General features: G+C 39.1%; 1 protein-coding gene across 1 annotated transcript; it reads left to right on the forward strand.

Annotated features, from left to right (window-relative positions):
• The first annotated feature begins 4,020 nt into the window (after window positions 1–4,020).
• Window positions 4,021–16,353, forward strand: stx17 (syntaxin 17). The gene is made up of 8 exons (XM_059567931.1): window positions 4,021–4,136; window positions 4,744–4,934; window positions 5,259–5,324; window positions 7,762–7,978; window positions 8,081–8,190; window positions 8,279–8,329; window positions 14,134–14,220; window positions 15,655–16,353. Exons 2-8 carry the CDS (start codon window positions 4,809–4,811, stop codon window positions 15,889–15,891), a joined length of 894 nt encoding a protein of 297 aa, XP_059423914.1. The 5' UTR covers window positions 4,021–4,136; window positions 4,744–4,808; the 3' UTR covers window positions 15,892–16,353.
• The last annotated feature ends 948 nt before the right edge of the window (window positions 16,354–17,301 follow it).

Here is a 17,301-nt window from a genome sequence, read left to right on the forward strand (position 1 = left end):
AAAGGGGAAGAGTGTCCAAAATAAACAGGGAATCTGGTGTCCTCCGTGTGGGTCGGGCAGTGTTCATGGAGGAAGGGTCCAGGTAAGGGGCGGAGTCCGGCGGCCGCACGCGCACCCCTCTTCGGTCCGGGGCGCGAGGGGCGGCGGCTTCCTCTAGCGGCCGCATCACTCTCGTTGGCCGCGGCGCTGGCAGGGGATGGACGGCCAGGCATCCTGGCCCGACGGCCGTGTAAACGGGTGCGGTTCCCATCCGGATCGCGGGTCCGGCAGCTCACATCTCTAGTGGCGCGGGAGTCCCTCGATGCACCCTTCCTGGACCCACGAGGACACCAGTGTGCATGCACGGGGAAGAGACCGGTCTCCCGAGGAGAGGCGCGTTGGGCTTTTAAACAGCGGCGGTGATGAGGCTCCATTTCCTTCAGGTGTGCCCCATCACACGCCGCCAGCCCTGACTCGTCCAGCGCCCCTCCTCTCACACACCCACTCCAGTCGGGAGCCTGGTGAAGGGCGGCGATTTAGGACGGGGTGCCGGTGACAATCAGGGAGGAGGCAGCTGACTCGTCACAATATATATATATATATATATATATAGCCTATATATATAACAGATTCTAAATTCTAAAAAACAAAAAACAAAAACAGTTTCTTAATGATTCTAAAATAACAGCGATATATATATTCGGTTTCTTTTATTTTATAGACTTTTATGTGTCTTTTTCTTATATTAAGCTTTCAGAGGATGTTATTAACACTTAGACTTAGAGGCACACACACTTAGACAGGTGGATGGTAGGTTGGTGAAGCTGTCAGTCTGGGGGAGGGCAGATCGATTCGGAGTGACAGGTAGCCAACCCCCCTGGAGTCTTCATTAAAACCCTGTATTAGAGCTGCAGGGGAGTGCACACACACACACACACACACACACACACACACACACACACACACACACACACACACACACACACACACACACACACACACCTCATTTCCCTGTAAGTATGGTGTGGTGTGTTTGTGCAGCTCATGATATATTGATTGGCTGTTAGCGAGTGTGTTGAGGGGATCAGCAGGACTGGACTCAAACTGTGTGGACTGGAAACAAAGCTTTAGTGAAAGAACAAGACTGGTGCTCACACACACACATGCAAATCATAAATAATGGTAAAGTGCACATTTGCATTAGCTATGGTTCAGAACTATTCATCAAAAAATAAAATAAAAAAGTTCATTAAATACAAGATTACCGGACAAATCTTGTATTTAATTAACTTTTATTTTATATACTTATTTTTTTACCTTTAAATACAATTACAATTTGAACAAGATAACAAACATAAACACTTGACAAAACTCTAAATTGACCCCTAAATCCAATCTTAATATTTATCTGTAATCCAGCCTAAATTTGAGTTTGCATTAAACTGATTGCTGGTCAACATGAAAGAGTTCCTGAGATAGAAATATTTAATGTTTGGTAGCTTAAACATCTTTTAAAACTATATAAAGATGTTACAAATTAATTCAAATTTAAAGGCAACTCAAATTTCCTTTAAAATCTAAAGGCAATTTACCACAATATCACTATCCATCATTATTTATAATATGCCCCTTAAATTAATTATTCAGTGTTGGTTTCTAAAGAAAGCAAAACCCTCATCACACATATTTACATACCTCATCCTGTACTGTTTTGAGCTGAAACTTGAATTTGACCTTAGTTTGCACAGCTTGTTGAAAATATGTGTACTAGTAAAGTGGGTGAAAGATCAAATAGACTTGATGATGAAAGAACAACCTGAGCTATATCTAAGTGGCAGAACATCACTTCGACTTTGGAATGAACCTTCTTTGGCTATGAGTTAGCAACAACACAGAACACCAAAACAAACATAGCAACATGCTAAAAACGCTCAGATGCACAATGCCTAGCAAAAACCTTAGCACTTTGTGTCACAAGCAAATACAATCGCATTTTCTTTAGAAAAGGTAAGAATTAAGATATTTTTTTTTTAAACAGGATCTCTGTCTTATTTTAATGTTTTAGTCTGATATTGTTTTGGTATGAAGCACGGGTGTAGGCTGCACTGGCCTGTTTGATCTGTGAAGGGGGTATTCCAGATTCTAATCTCATTGAATAATGTGGTCTGGCCTTTTGGGTTTTACCTTTGGGTGATGGGGTTGAAGTTAAGATGTTGGTGATATGATGAAGACTGGTCCTTTCACAGACATGTGGTATTACCCCACTACAGTGGGACTCCCCCTCGGTCTGGATGGGTGAGGGCAGTAGAGGAGGGACAGTCTGGAGAGACGGAGAGCTCTGCTTCATGTCGGAAGTTGAAACTGATTGGATGAAAGTACTGTAGCATGCAAGTTTGTTGGGTTCAAATTCTCCCCTCCAAAGCCCTTTTAAATTCTACCACAAACACTTTCAGTTTTTCCATCCTCCTACTCTTTCTTTCTGTTTTTTTGTATCTCACGCTCTCTTTTTTATGTCTCTTGCTCAATCAGTGTCTTGTTGATTTTTAAGACAATTTTGTGTCACTAAGATTTTTTGGTGGCATGTTATTGAAACAAATTCTCTCATGCTGATCAAGGTTGCATTTATTTTATCAAAAATACAGTAAAACAGTAATAATATTGTGAATAATGATGACAATTCAAAAGAACTATTGTCTATTTCAATATATTTTAAATACTTTATTCCTGTTTTTGAAACACTGAATGCTAACAGTAGCGTTCTTTGTGTCATACGATCTTTTAGAAATCATGCCGGCTTGGATGTAAGATTGTAAAAAAAAATCAATTTGTAATATATGTAAAATAAAATACATAGAAAAAATAGCAAAAATAAGGAATATACTTTTTCTTTGTTTCTTTTTCTTCATTTATCTGATTGTGATAGTGATCGGTCAATTGAGGAGCAGAGGCGTGATTATCAGTCATGTAGATATGGTGGTTTGTACCTGTAAAAGAGGCTTATGAAACTCGTTGTCAGTGTGGCTTTTCACGCTGGTTGGTTGGTTGTGTGGGTGATTTCTTTTGTAGTTTCTTTATTAACTAAAATGGTGGTTAATCTCTCATGTCTTTCTGTTTGTGTATGTGTGTGGCTGGAAAGTAAACCTAAAGATCCAGAGCTTTACAAGAAGCCTTTGGGAGATACAGAGATAAAGATACCCAGAGAGAGAGAAAGGGAGGGAGAGAGAGAGGGAGCACACAGTGGGCTTTGGTTGGATCTCAGTGCTCACATGTGGTTAATCCGTTGGTGTTCCCTAAAGCCGGAAACACTGATCATTGGGGCGCTGAGGGAAGAGCAGGTGTGTTTGGTGTATCTGAACCTTAATTATACCCAACACATTAAAAGTCCTCATATATTTACATACACAGAACGCTTATCATTCTTAAAAGTCTGAGATGCAATTCTGTAATTATTATTTAAGCACTTTCTGATAACCTCATCATTCAAACCTCAGGACAAATTTGCTTTAGACTTTCTTTGGATATGGCAACAGATATGTATATTGTCGTTTTTACACAACTCATTGAACATAATGATTTGTAGGAAGTTTTTTTTTTTTTTTTAAGTTTAGAAACAGAAATGGTAGTGGGTGAGAAAGACACTCCACATCTCTGACAACAGGTAAGAAGAATATATGCATTTTAATGATCTGAAATATATATGTACACTTGATTTAATTGTTGTTATGAAATGGGAAAACAGAGAAATGCCACATATATTTCTTTAAGTTTATCTCTCTTTCTCTATACACTATTTAAATAGTGCAATTGTGAAACATTTCATAAGTATTGTAAATAAAATTTAAACTGCAAATGTGGACATTAAATAGTATATAGTTTAAGTATTAATCTTTGCTATTTCGTATAACAGCAAATGCAACAATTAGCATTTTTCGTAACTAAACATCGTTTGTTATCAAAGTGTTTTATCCCCTGGATGATAAAGTTGCCCAGCACGTTCACTCTTTTAAAACAGCTTTAGTTCCGCTTAGAGCCATAGACGGACACATTTTGTAGTTGCACACAACACAAATCGAAACCACTGTTCACAAACACAAAGTTAGTGACAGCGACTAAAATCACCGACGGCAGGGTTTCGCTGTTTACCGTTTTTTCGACAGGTAAGGAAAGACTGAAACTGAAAAAAGGCAGTTTCAGTAAATGTGGTTTACAATCACAGAGCTGAATTAAGTCTATGTTGAGGGAGTGTAGCATGCTAGCTAAACTTATACACATCTGATTGCCCGAGGGATTTTATTGTTATGGCTTGCTAAAAGTAAAATTTTGTACATAAGAATGTGAACACACAGTCCTGGTTTGTCAGCTAACAGTGTAACCGTCTCATCTGTCATAATGCTGACATGTGACACTTGCACTTTAGTATCTTTGGTTTTACCATGCTTTCTACACATATAACATAGTACTAGTGATGCTGGACTATATTCTTTGACGTATCTCAGAGTATAATGTAAATGTCATGGTACAAAATTATGCATTCAGTACCTATATCGGCCTATATCAAAATACCATATTATTACCATCTGTTACTACTGTATCGATGCTATTGTACCATGATACTTACCAATACTTTTTTTTACTTTCTCAGAGGGAAAACCACCCACTCAACTTAAAACTGTATTATCTTTAATAATATTTTCACACACCTTTTTTTATATTTATATATTTTCATCTATGTTTTAACTGTCATATTGTCACTGTCATTTAGAGGGAAACTGAGTATGTGTGAATTTGTTAAGCCTGTGACCTTATAAGGGAGGTTATAAGAGACGGCCATGATGGCGGAGGAGGCTGGAAAGCTTCCACTTCGGCGTCTGGAGCCCCCCATTCAGAAATTCATTAAAGTGGCCATTCCCACTGACCTAGAGAGACTGCACCAGCACCAACACAACATAGAAAAGGTACAAACACACACACATGAACAGTGACAGCAAAAGCCCAGCACATCACACCCAGAACTCAGCATATGGTCAACAGAGAGAGCCATGTGTCTGTGTGTGTGGTCACCATAGGGAGTCGAGTGCTGAATATCTCATGGTGTATCTGAAATCTCTCCCAGTTTGCCTGCTTGAGGAACAAATAATAGGATAATAGGGTTTGGGGGATCTTGCATAGCCATGGAAACCTAGAGAATTGTGAATTATCAGGCTGTGATCATGAGGAGATTTTATTAAATGTACTTTAACTGTTAAAGCAGTGAAATTAACAAAGCTTCCTTGTTGCAGTTTCAGAGGAATGGTCAGTGGGACAAACTGCATCAAGAGCACATCAACTCCAGCCGCACTGTCCAGGTACAACAAAATTGTAAAATGAGAAATTATGATGATTGACAATGATAACTATCGCATTATTATTTAGCAAGGATGCGTTCAGTTGATCAAAAGTGAGAGTAAAGACATTTATGATGTTATAAAAGATTTCCATTTCAAATAAATGCTGTTATATTGAACATATTGAACTTCCTGTTAATCAAAGAATCCTGAAATGTATCATGATTTCCATAAAAATACTAAGAAGCACAGCTGTTTTCATGATATGAAAACATAATATGTTCATCTGAAGTATTTTTTGTTTCGAAATTATTCTTGAGAGTTCAATTTCCATGAAATAAAATATAAAAGTCCTTATCCACTTGCAAATGACTGCAAAAGCATATGGGTTTTTATTTTATTGTTGATTTTGTTGGTTTCTCAGGGTAGTGACATGGTTTGAATGTGCCACAAGGCACTATGGAATGTTGTTCAGACTAAACATTCTTAGTGATGTAACAGGCTGTTGCCATGGTTAAAATGCATAATAAATCTTAACATAATATGAGCACAGTTAAAAGGTATCATTTAGGCAAAAATGGAAGTTATCCGTATCCTGTTATCCTTAATTCACCCTATATGACATTTTTTCAGTGGAACTCAAAAGGAGGATGTCTGAGCTGCTGCCTTCCATACAGTCACAGTGGTTTGAAATTGAAAATCATAGTTGACTTGAAAACTATAGTTTGACAGCTGTGGTCACTATTTACTTTCATTGTATGATAAAGAGCTGTGTGAACTTTTCCTTTAAGCAAAAAAAAGAAATGTAATCCTGTTGACCAGGTTCAATGAAGGTTAAACAAAAATGAAAAGGAAGTAATCTGCATTCACAAATTTCTAAACACATGCTAAAATGATGCCTTCATCCTGTTCTGATACAGCTGTGAGACGTGTTCATGTATATAAATATATATATATATATATATATATATAAGTAATGTTTGACTCAGGTCCCTTGTTGTACGGGATGGTGTACGTGTGATGTCTTTTCTCTACCTAATGGCCAGACAAGCATGTAACCTGTGTGTTAATGTCTCTGAGAGTCTGTCCGGGTCTCTTATGGGGTAGTCCTTGGAGTGTGTTATGTGCCATGACTGTGTGTGTGTGACCTTAGCACCCAGGTCTGGTCCCCCCAGAGATGCAAGAGAGCTTTCCTGTGTCCACCACCGCAGAGAGTGTGTGAGAGCCTGCAAGTGTTTCTGTGTCAGAGAGATGTGGATGACTGACAATAGACAGAAACAAGACAGACATTGTTAAAGTAACTCCCTAGGGAAAGAAAGAGAGAGAGAGCAAGAGAGGCAAAACCCAAAGATTGCTCTCATCACACACCTTTAGAAGAAGTTTTGATGTGGGGTTGGTCTGACCCAGATTGAGATTTATTTCGTCTGTCTTTTTGAGATCCTTAGTGTCCCCAACTTATATTATAAAGCAAGCTACATACGTTGGTGATATTTTTAGTGTTCTGTGTGTATGTGAATCAGTTAGGAGGGATGATCCCGAGCATGATTATTCAGAGTGTGAATTGAGGGCAGTTGAGTGGAACGGTTAGCTTTGACCCCTGTGTTCAATATATATTAATTGATCTGTAATCCCTGCTAGATGTCTGCTTCCAGATGTTAGCCAATGGGAATCGACGGGCTCTGACAAAGCACCAGTTCTTTTTTATGCATAACTTAAATATGATGCGATTAAAAATTTTCCCTTCTCTTTGGAGCTTGGTGTATAAAAAAGACCTGTAAAGTTGCCAAGACTAAAGTCTCAAATCCAAAGAGATATTAATGAAATAAAATAATAAAAATAATTAAATAATTAAATCTTAAATTAAAATAAAGACCTTAAATAAATTAAGTCTTGAGAAAGATCATGGGCGTTCCTGTGATGATTTATTCCCTGGATTTTATGGTAACAATTAATTATTTGTTGAACATTATGAAGACAATAAAAATACTCAGTGAGAGTTAAGTATTAATAATAATAATAAAACTTTAAAAGATAAAAAAAAAAAACTTTTGCAGTAATCATGAAAAACTGTAAAGTTAATGGAAGAGCGTATAAGAAATCACTGGTTTTTAAACTTTTTCTACAAACTAACACAAACACAAAATTTTTACTTAATGAGATGTTGGCAATGCATGAAATATGTATGTGGATATCTGAGTATCTGGTTGTACTCCGATGGAGAGAAAAAACTGAAACATTTTTGGGTTTCAGATTTAAAAATTTGACAGTACTGGGTTGGATCCTAGGGACTAAGATATTAAACTGTGACAATCATTGACAGTGTCATATGTTCCATTTTAATATACTTTTTTGTATACTTGAACAAGTCAAATTTGTATAGAAGGAAAATACTGTTTAGAGGTTTTTGAATGAAACCATGCATCCTGTTTTTACAGACTTTCACTTTTCCTCTTTGCAGCAGTTGCGATCGAACCTGCGAGAGATGGAGAAGTTGTGTGGGCGGGTCCGCAGTGCTGATGCCGAAGCTCTGGAGAAACTTGTTCAGCCAATCAGAGATCGAGCCTCCGCTGGCATTCAGGAGTTCCTCCGGAATCACTCGGATGCAATCAATAGGCCGGATGCTCCAACTATCAGCACTCACGAAAATATCAGCACTGGCTCAGAGACATTGCACAGTATGTGTTTATGATTGTGTCTGTGTTGTAAGAAGTTGTTCAAGATGTGTTTTTATTGTTATTATTTTTTTCAAGCATTTTCACTTTCATGTGATGGGGTAGGTGACGGTGATACAGGTTTGCCTGGTTCCCCTGTCACTCAAACACAGCTGCTACTGCCTGAAATCTCTCCGGAACAGAATGCCGCTGAGTCCTGGGACTCTTTAGCTGAGGTAATACACACAAACACTTACAGACACAGAAATATATTTGAATACAAAGCCTATCAGTGTGTGTGACTGTTGTGGTATGTTTATTTAGGACCTACTGGAGTTAAATGGTTTAGTAAACGAGTTCTCCACTCTTGTACATGTAAGTATCACAGCTATGGAAACGATTCATTCTTTATTTTTTGTTTTTTTCCAAAGAAAGAAGGGGGGGGGGCATGAGAGACAGCATGTGTGGTATGTGTTTTGATAAAAGGTGGTGACCAAAACCCTTAGGTTTGGCAGAGCTGTCAGACAAATGGTTTTGTCTCCTGAGAGCCAACAAGGTGGTATTGATCCCAGCAGTGTGTGTGTGTGTGTGTGTGTGTGTGTGTGTGATTGAGAAGACATAAAGAGATTGGTGACAATCTGTCAGCCATGTGCTAACCAATGAGGATTAATGAGAAGCCATTCCATATAGCAGCCATTATTAGAACAATGTGCTGTCGGAAAACTGGTGGAAGAGAGGAGAGATCATGTGTCTCTCTCTCACACTCTCAAAATGATTGTTCACCCAAAAATGTAAGTTCGGTCATCGTTACTCAACCTCATGTTATTCCAAATCTGAATGCCTTTCTTTTTCAGCAGAACATTAAAGAAGATATTTTGAAGAAGGTTCATAACCAAATTAACTTACTTTCGCATTGACTTCACTTGTAATTTTTTTGTCAATGGGAACAAAATTTCATTTAAATGGGAAAGAAAATCTTTCCAGTTTGCAATGACGTGAGAGTGAGTAAATAAGTTCATTTTTAGTGAACTATCTCTGTTCGGAACATATCATGGGCAACTAGATTATACTATATAGGTTTTGGATAGATAATGTAACAATGTACTGCAGTACTTTTAAAAGTTTTATGTTCCTTACAATGAGACAATTTTTGGTCCAAACCCTGCCCTGGACTAATAGTGAACCTAAGGGGAAAATGCTTCAAAAATGCCTCTTTTTGAGTATTTTGAGTATATTTCCTGTCATTCTGCTTCATATGTATCTACAAGATCCTTTTAGCTTATTCAGGGCTGTAAAACAAAAGCTTGATATCAGTAACAGTTGATCGTGACTGTCAGTAATCACTTCACACTCTTGGGGAAACGATGATGGGATCTGGATGGTCGTAACTATAATATGATGATAGCCAGCCTTATTAGCGCTTGCCTCTCTGTAGAGGACACCCACAGTATAGTTTATTCCGTTAACACTGAGCCAAAGATGACCCCAGGAGGTCTGCGTGTGTGACTGTGTGTTCTCTTGAGCATCCATACAGCTTGTGAGCAGACGGTGCTGATTATCGTCTACTCCTGAGGGGAGAGAGGCAGAGAAAAAGAAAGCCATCAATAGCTTTTGTACCCAGTCATTAGTGAGTGTCTTAAAATAGTCTGTTTACAGGGTTAGGTGGTAAGGTGTGTGCAGATGACTAATAAATAAGTGCTTATAGGATTTTGATTAGTGATGAGTGTTTTGGCTTATCATACTCCACTTTTGATTATCTATCTATCTATCTATCTATCTATCTATCTGTCTATCTGTCTGTCTGTCTGTCTGTCTGTCTGTCTGTCAATCATATATCTATCTATATATCTGACTGTCTATCTGTCCATCTGTCTGTCTGTCTTTTATACTTTTATAACTTTGCAGAATGCTTTTATGATTCTGACAGTTCAATCTTGAAATTGCAGCAAGACCTAATCTATGTTACTTAATATTTGGTGACATTTAACTGCACAACATTTTCTGCAACAATGTCCAGTACATGTCAGAAAACCAGATGTTTAAGTCTGCAAGACATGAAAACACATGTACAGGATAAACACGTTAGATTTAGTGGCAGTGGAGCATTGGTCAGATAGAGACGGTTCCTCAACTGACCTGAAACTCTTTAATACTGGCCCTGGGCCAACAGGCCAACCTTATTGTTTAGCCCTGAGAAAGCACACTCGAGGCACATTTACATACACACAAATTATTTCAAAATGAAGTGGAAGAGGAACACTAACTTTACAGTCACCGTGAGTTGCAGAAAGCAATGCAAATACAGATTTCTTTTCACACATGCTACACAGGGCATCTACTCATGCAACTCTGTGCTGGAGAGTTACAGAAGATTTATCCCAGCTGTCTCTATTGTGTATGTGTTTGTGTGTATGTATTTATGTGTGCACGTGTGTATAGTGATTACTTAAAGCTCACACTGATTTAGACAGAGAGACAGCTGCCACTCTTTGAATATTTCATAAGCTTCCGACAGACCACCCAGTTACCCCCGACAACCAGCCCCCTCCCATTCACCCTTCTGCCCCAGCACTCAAACCCCCAGCTATCCACAATCAAGATTACTGAGCAGGTCTTTGCCTGCTTTTTACTATTTATGAGGTGTTTTATATTCAGTGGGATAGGATTTAGATTTTTTTTTTTTTAAATGATTGTCACATACAGGTCCTTCTCAAAAAATTAGCATATTGTGATAAAGATAATTATTTTCCATAATGTAATGATAAAAATTAAACTTTCATATATTTTAGATTCATTTCACACCAACTGAAATATTTCAGGTCTTTTATTGTTTTAATACTGATGATTTTGGCATACAGCTCATGAAAACCCAAAATTCCTATCTCAAAAAATTAGCATATTTCATCCGACCAATAAAAGAAAAGTGTTTTTAATACAAAAAAAAGTCAACCTTCAAATAATTATGTTCAGTTATGCACTCAATACTTGGTCGGGAATCCTTTTGCAGAAATGACTGCTTCAATGCGGCGTGGCATGGAGGCAATCAGCCTGTGGCACTGCTGAGGTGTTATGGAGGCCCAGGATGCTTCGATAGCGGCCTTAAGCTCATCCAGAGTGTTGGGTCTTGTGTCTCTCAACTTTCTCTTCACAATATCCCACAGATTCTCTATGGGGTTCAGGTCAGGAGAGTTGGTAGGCCAATTGAGCACAGTAATACCATGGTCAGTAAAAAATTAGTATATAAAAAAAGTATCTAATAAAATTAGCATATCATGAAAAGGTTCTCTAAACAAGCTATTAACCTAATCATCTGAATCAACTAATTAACTCTAAACACCTGCAAAAGATTCCTGAGGCTTTTAAAAACTCCCAGCCTGGTTCATTACTCAAAACCGCAATCATGGTTAAGACTGCCGACCTGACTGCTGTCCAGAAGGCCATCATTGACACCCTCAAGCGAGACACAGAAAGAAATTTCTGAATGAATAGGCTGTTCCCAGAGTGCTGTATCAAGGCACCTCAGTGGGAAGTCTGTGGGAAGGAAAAAGTGTGGCAAAAAACGCTGCACAACGAGAAGAGGTGACCGGACCCTGAGGAAGATTGTGGAGAAGGACCGATTACAGACCTTGGGGGACCTGCGGAAGCAGTGGACTTAGTCTGGAGTAGAAAAATCCAGAGCCACCGTGCACAGGCGTGTGCAGGAAATGGGCTACAGGTGCCGAATTCCCCAGGTCAAGCCACTTTTGGCTACAGAGAAGCAGCACTGGACTGTTGCTCAGTGGTCCAAAGTACTTTTTTCGGATGAAAGCAGATTTTGCATATCATTCGGAAATCAAGGTGCCAGAGTCTGGAGGAAGACTGGGGAGAAGGAAATGCCAAAATGCCTGAAGTCCAGTGTCAAGTACCCACAGTCAGTGATGGTTTGGGGTGCCATGTCAGCTGCTGGTGTTTGTCCACTGTGTTTTATCAAGGGCAGGGTCAATGCAGCTAGTTATCAGGAGATTTTGGAGCACTTCATGCTTCCATCTGCTGAAAAGCTTTATGGAGATGAAGATTTCGTTTTTCAGCACGACCTGGTACCTGCTCACAGTGCCAAAACCACTGGTAAATGGTTTACTGACCATGGTATTACTGTGCTCAATTGGCCTACCAACTCTCCTGACCTGAACCCCATAGAGAATCTGTGGGATATTGTGAAGAGAAAGTTGAGAGACACAAGACCCAACACTCTGGATGAGCTTAAGGCCGCTATCGAAGCATCCTGGGCCTCCACAACACCTCAGCAGTGCCACAGGCTGATTGCCTCCATGCCACACCGCATTGAAGCAGTCATTTCTGCAAAAGGATTCCCGACCAAGTATTGAGTGCATAACTGAACATAATTATTTGAAGGTTGACTTTTTTTTGTATTAAAAACACTTTTCTTTTATTGGTCGGATGAAATATGCTAATTTTTTGAGATAGGAATTTTGGGTTTTCATGAGCTGTATGCCAAAATCATCAGTATTAAAACAATAAAAGACCTGAAATATTTCAGTTGGTGTGCAATGAATCTAAAATATATGAAAGTTTAATTTTTATCATTACATTATGGAAAATAATGAACTTTATCACAATATGCAAATTTTTGAGAAGGACCTGTATAGGCATATAAAACCATTTTAAACAGCATTTTTCTAATTATTGTACATTCTTAATTATACATGAAGAATTTATGTAGAAATTTAGAATTTAGAATATACACACTTGTATAAAATATAAATACAAAATGTAAATTTTTTTATAAACTACTTGGGATATTTGTTCTAATATATATATATATATATATATATATATATATATATATATATATATATATATATATATATATATATATATGCTGTAAAATCGATTAATTGTGATTAATCACATCCACAATAGAAGTTTACACACACATATATATTTAAGAAATATATGTAATATATATGTATATTTATATATATATAATATAAATCATAAAATTAATAATTCGTAACTGTGGAGATATATATGTGTGTGTGTGTATTAATATTTACATATAAATATACACAGTACACATACATTGTCAAATCAAACTGATTTTGGATGCGATTAATTGCAATTAATTGATTTGAGAGCACTAATATATAGAGCTGTCAAAGGATGTCAGAGACAAGATTGTAGATCTGCACAAGGGCTACAAGACCATCAGCAAAAAGCTTGGTGAGACGGAGACAACTGTTGGTGCGATTATTCGGAAATGGAAGAAATACAAAACAACCATCAATCCTCAGTCTGGAGCTCTGTGCAAGACCTTGCCTTATGGGGTAAGGATGATCATGAGAAAGGTGAGGGATCAGCCCCGAAGTACACGTGAGGAGCTTGTTAATGATCTTAAGGAAGTTGGGACCACAGTCTCCAAGCAAAACATTAGCAGCACACTATGCCGCATTGAACTGAAATCCTGCAGTGCCCTCAAGGTCCCCCTGCTCAAGAAGACGCATGTACAGGCTTGTTTAAAGTTTGCCAAAAACGTCTAAATGATTCAGAGAAGGCTTAGAAAAAGTGCTGTGGTTAGATGCGACCAAAATTGAGCTCTTTGGCATTCACTTGACTCGCTGTGTTTGGAGGGTGAGAAATGTTGACTATGACCCCAAGAACACCATCCCTACAGTCAAGCACAGAGGTGGAAACATTATGCTTTGGGGCTGTATTTCTGCTAAGGGTACAGGACGACTTCACAGCACTGAGGGGCAAATGGACGGGGCCATGTACTGTAAAATCTTGGATGAGAACCTCCATCCCTCAGCCAGAACACTGAAGATGGCTCATGGATAAGTTTTCAAGGATTACAATGACCCAAAACATACCGCCAAGGCAACAAAGGAGTGACTCAAGAAGAAGCACATTAAGGTCATTGAGTGGCCAAGCCAGTCTCCAGACCTCAATCATAGAGAAAATCTGCAGAGGGAGCTAAAACCTCGAGTAACCAAACGACAGCCAAGAAACCTTAAGTATTTAGATAGAATCTGTAAAGAGGAGTGGACCAAAATCCCTCCTGAGATGTGTGCAAACCTGGTGACCATCTACAAAAACACCTATATCCTATATAAACATCTTGTTTGGAGTATTATGGAATTTGTGTGTATGGACAGTCTGTAACTTGTGTCTTTCTGTCTTAGGCCCAGCAGGAGAAGATTGACAGCATTGAGGCCAATGTTAGCATAGCAGCCGCTAATGTGGAGGAGGGGACCCAGAGCCTAGGGAAGGTAAGGGGAGAGGGGACACTCCTGCTAGGGGATCGATTCCACTGTACCCCCTTGCTTCACTCGGCCTACCCAGCCATCAGCCCATTGATCCAATTCAAAGCACAAGGAAACCACAATTAAGAGAGAGAGAGGAGAGAGAGGGGTGGCAATGGTGGTGGAAGGCATGGAGTAGAGAGGGATCGATGTGTGTTGGTTGGCCCCTCGCAGGGAGTCGATGTGTGCTCGGGCGCATGGAAGTCTAAAGAGTGTAAAAGAGAGTCTATAAACAGCATTTGAGTTCCTGCTGGGGGTTCGATACACATACTCACGCCAAACATGGAGGCATGTACTGTGTGTGTTTGCGTGCGAACAAGGGTTTGTATGTGTTTTATTGATCGAGTCTCAATTGAAATTTTTCTCTTTTTTGGAGTTAATGCAGTTCTATTGAGCATTTTGTTTGTGCCTGTGTAGAAAGTGGACCCACCTCTGTGACTGCTGAAAAGGACGGTGGGGGTGGGGGGGTCAACACACATACACTCGCACACTGCTAAAGACATAGATATTCTGACACACACACACACACAAAGTCAGTCCTTAAAGTGCTGGCTCAGGCATATCTGAATAACATGAGTTACTTCTTCTATCTCTCTCTCCACACATAATTAACTGTTCGGTTAACCCTGCCTTGTGAAGATGATTAGATGACAGAGAACGAGAGCATGAGAAAGGGTGAAAGGTGGCATTTGATGGTCAACCCTGCCTTTAAAGTTTACATATCTTCACTGAAATTAAATTGTGTGTGTGCGTGCCGGGGGGCTTGTGTCGTTGTGCTAATTAAAGAATAATCTGGCTAAGGGAGTTTTTCTTTTTACCTGATATCAAATTAATTTACCAGGTCTGGTTTGATCCCCAAAACATCTAATTTCATCATTGCTTTTTTTCTTTTTTTTTTTTAGATCTCTGTTAATATTGTGTGTGTGTGTTTACATACGACTACATATTTTTCTGTTTGGCTGGAAACCGGACATTATAATTGTTTGGTTATCAGAAAAAAAACACATGAAAAGTGTGTTACTTCAAACAGTGTTTTTGGAACATTGATGCCACCTAAATTAGTCATTTCTCACCTGTTTGAAGCTTTCATGCACATTGCACGTGGGTCAGTGACATGGCTCATTTTTATTAATTTACTAAATAATACATACAAAATGCACACAGATACAATGACTCGAAATAATGAGCATGTTGTTGTTGTTTTTTGCTTTTTTAGAATTTGCTTTTTTTTTTTTTGGCATTAAGTCAAAAATGTCAGGAGGATAATTGTCCTGAAATAATGAGGAACACATAGTAAATAAATAATAATTAAATTAATACATTTAAAAAATCTGTCTGTCTGTCTGTCAGTCTGTCTATGTATCGATATAGTGATTATATGTATGTGCTTTTTCTCTGCAGGCGGCCCGTTTAAAGATGGCGGTTTTGCCCGTGGCAGGTGCATTGGTGGGGGGAGTGCTAGGGGGGCCACTGGGACTCTTAGCAGGATTTAAAGTGGCAGGGGTCGCCGCTGCTGTGGGGGGTGGACTGCTTGGTTTCGCCGGGGGCAATCTGATCCAACGAAAGAAGAAAGAAAGAATCGACCTGCAGCTACAACAGCTTAAGAGCAACAACAACAGTAAGAACGACACTCAGTGACACACTTGAGCACATTTGTTTTTGTAGAGGAGGCCACGAGACGGCGGAGTTGTCGACCCACGCACGTTCTGAAATAAACACCAGATGCTCAACGTACATAAAACAACCACAACTGCAGAATAACTCCTACACGCAGTGCAAACATGCACAAGTGGACCAGCTAATTTTCCTTTCGCCTTAATTCATCATTCATTTCTATGCTAAAGCAAACAAGGCCTTATTCCATCATCTGATGTGCTGCCAAACAGCTGATTGACCTTTGTAGCAGCAATGTGACTGTAGGTGTTAGAGGTGGTTAACGATTATAGATGATCGTTGTATGAACTATATAACAGTGAGATTTGTTATGCATACTGAGGATTTGCAGTATGTGAAATGGTCTTGTTTACTACAGTTATGTAGGTGGTGTTGTGGTAAAACTGTAGAATTCTTGCAGAATTTCATGATAAACACTTAAAATGACCCTAAGTGGTATTGTAACTGAAACATTTATTTTATGTAAAATGGTTTATATGTATCACAGATATAAGGATGGAGGCAGTGCACAGTAGTGAGAAACTCGGCACACTAAAGCCCCTTTCACACTGCCATTCCGGCAAATACACGGGTAAAGTGTTCCGGCAATTGTTCCCGGCTCGCTAGATTTTGCACTTTCACACTGCCAGTGATTACATGGGATATGTGCGTGCTTTCACACACAACCCGTAAAGATCCCGTAACGACACGTGACATCAGGGCATGACGTGTAATGTACGAGTCGAAAACGCTAGGCACGTTATACTTTCACTGAAGCAAGCGAGCGATCTCGGCGTCAGCGCGGAAAGTGAGGAACAAACTGATCTCTGTTTCATTACAGTTTGCACATATTTTTTCCTCGAGAACATTGATCTTCCTTCAAAGTAGCCGGTAAAAGAGTCGCGCGATAACGCGTGTCATCGACACGGCATTAGATCTGGCTTTTGTTCACACAGCGCTTGTCCCGGGTTGAACCCGCCAATGTTACTAGGTCCCCGACCCGGGTTCAATGCCGGAATCAATCCCGGGACATGGTTGCTTTCACACAGAAGGCGACCCGGCATTGTTCCGGCAATATGCCGGGTCGGACGTGCAGTGTGAAAGGGGCTTATGAATAAACATCATCAATGACAAATTCTGCAGTTCAAATTATGATATAGTTTCTATATTCTGTGGAGCCCATGAATGTTCGTTTTGCCATTACTTTTTATAAATTTAACATTTCAGATATCTAATAATGACTTAGGCTGCTGAAAATAAATACCATTTTAATAACACTTAATAAGCCATTGTAATGGATAATTTATATACAAATTTAATGATTGTTTCAATATTATATATATATATATATATATATATATATATATATATATTAGTGCTGTCAAATGATTAATC

The sequence above is a fragment of the Carassius carassius genome, chromosome 15 (genome assembly GCF_963082965.1).
Source record: "Carassius carassius chromosome 15, fCarCar2.1, whole genome shotgun sequence".
Taxonomy (NCBI): Eukaryota; Metazoa; Chordata; class Actinopteri; order Cypriniformes; family Cyprinidae; genus Carassius; species Carassius carassius.

Coding starts and splice junctions, on each gene's coding strand:
- stx17 (XM_059567931.1), top strand. CDS start 4,809: ATGATGGCGGAGGAGGCTGGAAAGCTTCCACTTCGGCGTCTGGAGCCC. Junction 4,935..5,258: donor ACCAACACAACATAGAAAAG/GTACAAACACAC, acceptor TCCTTGTTGCAG/TTTCAGAGGAATGGTCAGTG. Junction 8,191..8,278: donor CCTGGGACTCTTTAGCTGAG/GTAATACACACA, acceptor ATGTTTATTTAG/GACCTACTGGAGTTAAATGG.